General features: G+C 28.7%; 1 protein-coding gene across 1 annotated transcript; it reads right to left on the minus strand.

Annotated features, from left to right (window-relative positions):
- Window positions 1–3,378: 3,378 nt before the first annotated feature.
- LOC111298495 (glutaredoxin-C1-like) lies at window positions 3,379–4,153 on the minus strand. The gene has a single exon (XM_022893213.2). It carries the CDS (start codon window positions 4,035–4,037, stop codon window positions 3,663–3,665), a length of 375 nt encoding a protein of 124 aa, XP_022748948.1. The 5' UTR covers window positions 4,038–4,153; the 3' UTR covers window positions 3,379–3,662.
- Between the last annotated feature and the right edge of the window lie 6,708 nt (window positions 4,154–10,861).

Here is a 10,861-nt window from a genome sequence, read left to right on the forward strand (position 1 = left end):
AAAGAAATAATTCTTGGTACTTGCCTAAATGTTGGAGAGTCACTAACAATTATTTTCTACAAAGATTGTTATTTCATTTTAAGGATTATTGTATTAAATCTTAAGTGAAAAGTGTTATTTTAAATTATGCCTAGATGTTGGAGAATTTTAAGATAATTCTTTAACTTAAAGATTTTCTCAATATTTCTAAATAAAAAATTTTAGCAAAATTTTATTTTTCCAAATGAAGGGAATTAATGTTAAATTTCAAATTAAAACCATTTTTATCCAACATAAAAAATAGCGCGTAATTAAATGGTACCAATTTATAGGCGTTGCGGGAGTGCTAATCCTTTCCCACACGTAATCGACTCTCAGATCCAACCTGATTTTTCGTAGACCGAAATTTATCTCTTTGATAAACTTTAAACCCGTTTTTATAGTTTTATTAAAAGGATAAACTTTTGAGTGGCCAATCACACCCTAACAAAGATTGGTGGTGACTCATTTTATTTTTTTCGATTTTAAAACTCCATTTTAAGTCTGGCGATCCCAAAACCGTTACGACATTCACCTGTAAGAAGTCTTTACTTGCAAGGAGTTAGCTTAATTAAAAGGGATGGAGCTCTATCTTTATGTGAATTTGGATTCAATTCTTATAAGGATTGGTGTTTGTGCCAAGCTAACTTAAAGAAGTAAAACACTAAAATCACAACGGAAAGAAAGAGAGCGGTTAAGAATAAAGGTTAGGGGTACTCATAGCTTTTGTTTTTTAATGCTCAAATAAGAGATCAATCAAAGAGAAAAATAAGAAAAAGAATAGGGAAAGTAGAAGAATGTTACATGTCTAGATGGTACCTAAATAATCCTATTTATAATTGAGAGGTGAAGGGTTTCAAGCAACTTAGACTATTTGAGGTTAGCCTTACGGTTAGGGATGACCTAGAGTGTCGAGTTAACCTAGACGTTAACCATCAACTTAAAGGATGACAAGTTAGTATTGAGGGGGCTCGTTGGGCAAATTGGTGAGGTGATTAAACTGATGTAGTATTATGATTTCAGAGTGATCTAACATGTCAAGTTGGTTCAAAAGTTTAAAATACTCATAATTGGGAAATTGTCCAAAAGTAAAATCTATCAAGTCGATGTAAGAAGAGAACGTCTTTAAAATCTCTCCAAGAAGAAATTAGACCCAAACAATAATATCTTTAACCGTACTAAAAAATATTTTCTCATTATCCAAATAAAAGAAAAAAATTTTAAAAAAATCATGTTAGTGTTAAAATAACAACTTATCCAGATCTGAAGTTCGTGAGATATATAATTAGTTTGATAGACGTCGATTTTATGTGTTCCTAATATTAGCCACGCTCATGCACTCATTCTACAAACACCTCCCTTTTTATGATCATTGTAAAAGCTTTTCGTGACTATGAATTGTTGGGAACAAGTTTATTGTGAATTTCGCAAACAATTCTTCCAACAGGGCAGCAATTTTACACCTTGCAAAGGCGAAATACAAATTCCAAGTAATTGACATGGGAGCAGGAAAAATGGCTTAGGCATTTAGTAGCCTTAATTATAATCTGCCTATTTATCCATAGAATATTATAAATACTCACTGGAGATATAATTAAACAAGAAATTAAAAAGACAGTTAATATTAAAATTACTAAACATGAATTGTACTACTAAGTCTGCTCTTTTTATTTCATAATATAGCTTTTCAAAACAATGCAGTATACATTAATATACCAAAAACAAAAAGAAAATTCTAGCATCCTAAATTGTGGCCATAATAAATATTACATGTGCGCTTTCCCTTTAGAATGTGTTCGACCCATGCCATGATCGAAATATACATACAAATATTTAATAATATTCAGGACCTCTGTCTGTGGTTGAACATCATCTACTATGAATGTGTTCCCTTCCATTGCTGCACCACCATAATTATGCTCCCAGTGATTCTGGCAACGTTTCCACATTAAATTGATACCGGAAACCAGAGAATAAAATCTTTTAAACAACCTATCTACGCAAATTTATTCCGCCGATAATACTGTATTTTGTGATAGTAGTCCTTTGTATCTGTGTTTGGACTTTTTTTTTTTTTTTTTTGGTACAAACCATAGTAATACGCCACAATTGGGAACACAAAAATGCAAAACAAAACCTAGAGAAAAACTCAATTACTTCAAATACATCTCTATTAGGCATGTCTATTTCCACTTCTCTATGATAATGAAATTTCCATTATACAAAAAGGAGAAAAACGATGCTGAGTTGCTGACGACTCTGCTCATGTGTAAATATGTTATTATCTCTGCTCATGTGTAAATGTGTCATTATCTTCACTCCAATTTACATATAATTTTAAAATCCCTTATTCGTAAAAAATAACTTTAGAAAAATTATTTTTGAAAAATATTTATATCTTTTGAATTGAAAGATATTTTTTATTATTTGAATGAGTAAATAAAAAATATTTTTTATTGTTTGGTTATTTTCTGAAAAATCTATTTTTAAAAAATAATATTAATATAATTATTAAAATATTAAAAATAATTTATTATTAAAATTTATTAAAATTATTTATTATTAAAATTATTAATATAAAAAATACTTAAAATAAAACTGTTTATTATTTTTTATATTATTTATTAATATGTTATAATATTATTTATTAATAATATTTATTAATATATGATTTATTAATAATAGACTATTTGTTTATTAATATAATATTATTTATTATTATAAATATATTAGTATAATATTTATTAATATATTATTTATTCATATAATATTATTTATTAATATATTATAACATAATATTATTTATTAATGTAATATTATTTATTTGTTAATGTAATGTTATTTATAAGTAAAATTATGCTCAAAAGTATTAATAACTAATTTTACTTATAAACAATTTTTTTTTAAAAAATGTCTTCCTTTTTTAAATTCATAAAATAATTTTTTAAAACATGATCTCATTTTTTATTAATTAATAAATTATTTTTCATTAATCAATCAATTTTTTATCCAACAAATATTTAAAAATATAATTTTTTTTTTTTTATAAAGCAATCGGAGCGTCAGTGGATTAAGTTTTTCAAATCTGCGTGCTTATGCTCATTATGCGTGTGCTTAATCACCCAAACATGATAATCATGCCTGTCTATGTAGCGCTCGAAAACCTTGGAACACCGGTGGGTCCTTAATGTCCCCTAACGTGGCAGTCAACGATTCGAACTCATGATCGTATCACAGTCCCTGTCTTGTGGCAGCAGGAGGCCTTCTAATTCCATTCGTACGGACATTTCTTTTGGTTTGCGTCGGGTCATTAGAAACAAATTAAATTAATGGTGAAAGTTTCTAGAAAGCAAGCTTCCATTCTTTATACAATGAGGCAATGCATCGGCTACATTAATTCCATTTGCCATAAGACAAGGGCTTAGGAGACCTCAAAATCTCCCATTGGAAAACAAAACAAAACGGACTAACTAATTAAAACTAGCTAATTGTATACATAAATAAAAAAAAAAAAAAAAAGGATAGAGATCATGGAGACAGAACTCCTGCACCTTTTGTTTTTTTTTTTTTCAAATGCATGTAATTCCTGATTAATTAATTAATTAATTAATTAGGCATACAGTTCTCTAATAATATTGTCAGAATTAGAGCCAAAGAGCTCCGGCTTCCTTGAGAAGTGGTACCAGGGTTCCATTAATATGGGAAGCCATGACTTGGTCCATGGCTCCTATCAGCTTCCCTCCGATGAAAACAACGGGAACAGCTTGTGAGTTGCCAAGTAGCCTCATCAGTGCCCTTTCCATCTCTTTCCCTCTGGGGTCCTGGTCCAGTTCGTATACGGTTGGGTTCACTCCCATTCCATTAAAGAGCCTCTTCACAGCATGGCACATGCAGCAGCTGCTCACACTGAATATCGCCACGGCGCTCTCCGAGGCCAGCTTCACAACCCTCTCCATTGGGTCTGACCCCATGCTCCTCATTGGCATGCAGTAGCCCCAAGAATCACCTTGATAATGCATTTTTCCTTCTCCTCTCTGTTTTTCTGTTCCTAAGAATACAAAAGAAAATAAGAGCAACTAAAAAGGCAGAAGAAAGAAAAGATGTGATGAAGTCAAAGAAATGTGTTTTTAGGAAATTGGTAAGCAAGTGAGCGTGGTGTCAAAGTTGGCGGGGTGGGCTTTTATAATGGTTGTGTTGCGAGGGTATGATAGTAAATAAAGTGGGGTTTGTCCGTTGTTGTCGCAGCGCGTGCGTGGAGGGTCTTGTGGTATTTGCATTAAAAAGGACTCTTGTCTGCAGCAAGAGGACAATGCATGTACAAACACACTCCCAGAGGAAGCTTTAGTTGGAAGCAAAGGTGTCAGTTGAAGAAGGCGTCTAGGGGTAATTTGTCTACTCTAGAGAGTAAAGACTGTTTTCAACTTTTAATCAAATAGTGCTCCTTTGCTTTGGCAAAGCATAAAATTTGTGTTATAGTTTTAAACATCCCGGCGTTACGGGACATGAAAACAGGCTCTTTTCAGGCAAAACTGAATGGCTTAAGCTTTTTGGATAGACGGCTGCCTCCGTCCTTGTTGTCGGGGCCTTGACATTAAACTTTTGTTTGTGACGTGACGTGACTCTTACGCGCATGTTTAGCCTTTGTTGTTCGGTTTATTTGGATTCTACACAAACGAAGATGTTGATTTCTTCACTCCTGAATCTTGATAAATGTTGATAATCGATGTTTTCTTCGATTTGTAGCCTGACCTCTTAATCCCATGAAAGTTCTACCCTCTAAAGCGTTTAGTCATGGTCAAACAAGAATAAAAAAATTACGTGGTTTAACGTAAGATTTGCTGCTGATGGTGCATAGAAAGTTGCAAAACCAAGTCACATAATGTAACTTCCAATGCCTAAGCAAATGCAAAAGAGAGTGTATGGTTTGTCTAATAGTAGCAACAATGTTTCTCTAACGTTCAAGTCTTTCTCAATTGGGAGCAGGCCAGGACTTTCTTCCCCGCGCAATTGATATTTCTTTAGGAACAAAATATTGCTACCTTTGACGGATCACCGTTTGTAGAAAGATATTTATAGATATTTTAAAAAATTAAAAAATAATAAAATTTGAAAGAAAATTTTTTTGAATAATCTAAAATTTTTCTTTGAATACTTGAAAAGCAAAAAAATTTGAAAGAAAATTTTTCTTAATTATATTTTCGTTGATAAAATAAATAAATTTTTTAAATAATTTTTTTATATATATTTACATATAAACAATTATATATATATATTATAAGCAGACAAAACATCCACCTTAAACTACTATTAACGTTTTACATATAAAGCACATTGGATGTTTTTTAGCCAAAAAGATGAATCATATTCTCTCTCTATTACCTTTTTCGTTCTTTTGTAATGTTTTAATCAACTTTATGGATATCAAAGGTAACAACAGTGCTCACCAAAAACAATGAATCGATGAAAAAGAAGCTTCTTTCTTGTCAAGTTTGAAGAACTTTTAAGCAGTCACCATCCATGCTTTTTAAAATCAGAGTTAAACTTGAGGCGAAAAGCCCACAGCTTGGAGAAAAACATTGTCCAGATTTTAGAATAAGCATCATATATATATATATATGTATATAATGGATTTCTCACTGGCTAGATAGTGGCAAAGGCGACTCCCCAGTTTAATTGGTCCAGAAAACTAATAAAACTATTACTAATTGATCAGCAAACACTATTGTTTATCTTGAATTGGACCCCAAAATCTTTGGTTCGGAAATATTTAGTAGCAATTTTTAATTGGAAGTTTGGAACCAAACAGAGTAACAACGAAGAAAGGGGAGGGAAGGGGGGGGAACATCCCATGCAGCATAATACAACTTCAGTTTTTTTTTTTTTACTGTATAGCATTGTGTAAAACAGTAGAATTGCCACATAATGCAGAGTAATTCTATAATCTACACATTTTATAAATAAAGTGTAATTAAAATTTATATATCTAACCTGAATCATAAAATGTTTTGATTTATTAATTTCAATTTTTATTTTAATTTTCATTAATAAATTTTATTAATAAAAAATTATGCGAATTTTATTTAAAAATTTTCATTTAAGTCGGGCAAGGATTTTGCTTTAAAAATTTAAAGTCTGGTACCATGTTCCTAAAAGCAGAGACAAAATGGCTGTTGCTATAGTGGAAATGCATAAAGCACAGTTAAGGCGTGGCGTGGCCTGCAACAACAGACCTACTTCGGGCGGCAGGAAGGGTTTTGCGCCGAATACCTGCCAAATATCAGGATCCTTTTTTGTGGGTCGGGTATATCCGACCACTTTCTTAAATTTTTTGTTGCTGTTATGTCGCTCCAGTTTCTCTTTTCTCACGATGATATTAGCAACACAGCATTCAAAACTCTTACCTCATCTCTTTTAATTTAATTAAATTTATTGTTTTCCTTTATGGTTGACCGTCACTGACGCATGCTCACCAGAATCACTGCGCTTCTTTTAGTAGTAACATTTATTACACTACTTCTCTTTTGAATTTAAGCTGGTTTCCAGAATCAGACAAAAGAAAATCAGAAGAGCAATTTCTTTGTTTCCAAAGAGAAAACCAGAGTTTTAGAGAGGCTCATTGAAAAATCACTGTTTTATATGGAAGGTTAACTTGGACCAGTGGGATATTGGCAGATAGCTTACCACAGATAATAATTAATAATGATAATACATCGAATCGAAATAAATTTTTATTTATTTTAAATTTGATTTGATTTATATATATAAAATTTAATTTGATTTGATTTAATAATTTTTTTATTTTTATATTTAAATTCGATTCGATATTATATAAAATTATATTTAATTTGATTTAATTTTAAATTAATAAAATATTATTTTTTAATATAAATATATAAATAAATATAAAATTAAATAAATAAATAATTTTTTTTTTTTTATATATATCAAGTTTGATACGATCAATTTATCTAAAATGTAATCTTAACTTGAATTTAAAATTTTTTTTCATCCAACCTAATTCGATACCCAATTTAAAAAAAAAAAATTCTCCTAAAAAATATAACATATCGGATTTGAGTTATATTACCTCTCTACCTAATATCTTGGACTTTTCCAAGTAGATGGTCTAATTCTCGGTGTAGAAATACATGTGAAAGCGACCGGAAAAAAAAGAAAAAAAAGAAACAGTGAACCTAAAAATGGGGAAACGGAGATGGAAGAGAATCAGAGTAGAACTAAAAAGTTTGATTCTTCTTTACAGTTTAGACTTTAGACGTTTTACTTTTATCCTTTTTCTCCAAAAATCTCCACTGTTTTGGTTTGTAACTAGGTTCCGTTTGGATGCAACCAGATCTTGATAGGGACCGGTTACCTTTCATTTTGGTGTTAACAAGCCGGTGGAGACCCAAATGGATCCCAGCATGGTGCGGGCGGTGGTGATCATCCACTCGTTTTTTTCCAGTGACTTATCTCACCATTAATAATTTTTTTAAAATAAAATTTTACCCTTTCACTTTTAATCAAATCTCAAGCTATATTTAAACGTATTTATTAATAAATATAATAAATTAATTTTATTATTATGTAATAAATAAATCTTGATTTTTAATTATTTATTAACAAAATAATTATTTGATATTAAAATAAAATTTTAATTATTATTAATTTTATATATTTTAAATAATTTAAAATATTTATTACATATAATTTTTATTATAATATCTTTAATTATCATTTTATCTTCTTACTTCAATTTTAATTTATTATTATAAAAATTAATTTTACTTTTATTATTATTTTTAATTTTATCAAAATTAATGTTATCATTAATTCAAATAAACCTTAAATTTATAATGGATGGATAATCTTAGTAGACATCTTTTAAATGCCGTGCATTTTGATCAGATCCGTTTCGAAGTATTTGTTTGTTTTAGTCCAAAACTGAGACCACTCCGATTAAAAGTGCATTTGGATGTCCGATTAAGACAAGTGCGATAAAACTAAGCACCTTTTTACCCCCTAAATCGTACCGAAATGCAATTCGGATGCTACGCTCCAGAGCCTTCAAAGTCATCATTTCTCCAGTTGGTGACTGGAGTGATTAGGGTGAAGTGGGCAAATGAAAGGTCCAGTTGAGATTTATGGACCGTATTGTACTTACTAGTTTTCTTATTTCCTAAAACGTTTTAACATATATATATATATGTATAATTTAAATTTGTTTATTTTGTTTAATATTAAATTATCTAACTAACATTTATAACTGTTATAAGCAAAAATTTTCAAATATTAAATATTTTGAAGTATTTTTCTAATTTTTAATATTTAAAATTAAATTTATCAAATTTTAATTTATTAATAAAAATATTATTTAATATAAATAATTTTAATGATTTTTAATTATTTATTAATTTAACAAATATTATATATAAACAATAAATTCTATTATATATAAATTTTAGTTTAATATTCTTAATGATTATTTTATCTTCTTATTACGTTTGATATTATTGACACTGTTGCATTTGTAACAAAACAAATATCTCACAATTGATTTTAATCCCACTACTATAATAATCAATTTCACTATCACTATTATTTTTAATTCATCAAAACCAATCTAATCGTTCATTTAAATAGATTCTAAGTCTATGAGATTTGAACAATGGACTGTCGGACACACAACAACTTTGATTAGCAAATAGCAAGCCTAGCTCGTATTTTGGGCTAGCCCTGTATAAAGCCCTTTTGACCTTGTATTTTTTTTTTTAAAGTTTAAATAATAAAAAGGCATGTAAACTTTTTCATTTTATTTAGATAAATTTTTATAATTTTATTGTACCAAAAATAGAATCTTAACCTTTTTTTCGCCCAAATAAGCTCTTGTACTTTAAATTGTATTCAAATAAATCTTTAGTCTTTAATTTATACCGAAATAAACATTTCACATAAATTAATATTTTATTTGAAATAAGAGCTTATTTGAATATAAATCAAAGAATAAAAATTTATTTGGATATAATAAAAATATAAAAGCTTATTTAAATAAAAATAATAAACATTAAGAGTTTTTCTAGTATTTTAACTTTTTTTATTATTATTAGCAGAATGTCCATGCGTTGCCGAGGGGGTATACAAATAAAGTATAAATTCATTAAAAAAAATATGTATATAAATAACAAAATATATGCATATATGATAATAATAATGATAATAATAAATATACAAAACATAGATAGATATTAACACATAAACATCAATAAATTAATTAAGATTAACAAAAAAAAAAGATAGACATTAGAATTAAGGTTATCTTGTACTAAAAAAAGCCTATATACTTTACAAGTTACATAAAAAAACAAATCACCTATAATAAGATTTAATAATTGATTGTTAAGTCAACAATATTTGAGCTTATTTGTAATTTTTATTTGGTTTCTTATACCTGTATTAGTAACTGATAGGGATAAAAGCTTTAGCTCTTTTCACTATTGTTGATTCATTTAATATTTATACTCAAAACTTGATCTGAATGTCTTGTACACCTATTGGCTCTTAATCTCTCTATCTGAACCTTAAACAGAGACAAACGTAAAAAATACAAACAAAAAACATAAAAAAAGAACCATATTTTCGCCATTAGTAACTGATAGGGATAAAAGCTTTAGCTATTTTCACTATTGTTGATTCATTTAATATTTATACTCAAAACTTGATCTGAACGTCTTGTACACCTATTGGCTTTTAATCTCTCTATCTGAATCTTAATAGAGACAAACGTAAAATATACAAACAAAAAACATAAAAAAAGAACCACATTTTCGCCAAATGCACAACCAAAGAAACAATGCCATCGTTAATCACCACTACAACAATCAAAATACAAAGCACGCATATAATCAATAATCCATAAAATCATCATTATCATTTGAACATTTACCTTTTTCAACAACTGATTAATTGATAAAAAAGAAATTAAATACTAAATAATGTCAAAATAAATAAAATCACTTACCTTAATCCATCTCGGACAATATAAAAAATAGAACCAACATTTGAAAAAAAAAAAAAAATCAACTCAAACAACAAACTTTTAATAGAACATGAACATCATTACTCATATTTTGTTTTGCTTAATAGAGATAATGGACTATATTAGAAGTTATCTTTTCCTTCATTCATGCAAGAAAATAAAATAAACAATTAAAAAAACACCTTTATTAACTCTTAATCTTTATATCCATTTAACATGTTGTACTTTCAAATCTTCATAGAGAAGACACTTAATTTTATCCATGACAGTTTAATTTTGATCCATTTTTATACTTGATTTGGATATCTGAATTTAGGCTAATTTAAATGCTTATCGAACATATTTGATGTTGGGCCTAAATAGTTTTTTGTTTTGGATCAATTCCTTGGGGTCACTTTTAAATGGGCCATTTTATATGAATCAAATTCAATAATGAGCCATATTGCAATCCAATGCCAAATTATATAATCCAAGGCCCAAAAACCCCAAAGTTTAATGATGAAATCCAGTCCCATGTTTTAAAGCCCAATTGCATTTTATTAAGATTAATTGATTTTCATTAATTATGATAAATAAAAACAACAAACAAAAATTAAAAAAAAGGAAACCAAAGGGGTTGGCTGCCATGGCAGTAGCCTTCCCTCATTTTCTCCTCCTAAAATTTACTTTTTTGTCTCCCCATTTGCCAACCCCATTTTCAACTAATCTATTTTATCCCTCAATTTTTACCTATGGCACTATTGTAAAATTTTATCCCAACTCAAGAACCAAAAATGCAGTAAGCATTGCTGTAATACTAGGCCAAAAAAC

Source organism: Durio zibethinus, chromosome 16 (genome assembly GCF_047325235.1).
Source record: "Durio zibethinus cultivar Kanyao isolate XHJ-2024 chromosome 16, ASM4732523v1, whole genome shotgun sequence".
NCBI lineage: Eukaryota > Viridiplantae > Streptophyta > Magnoliopsida > Malvales > Malvaceae > Durio > Durio zibethinus.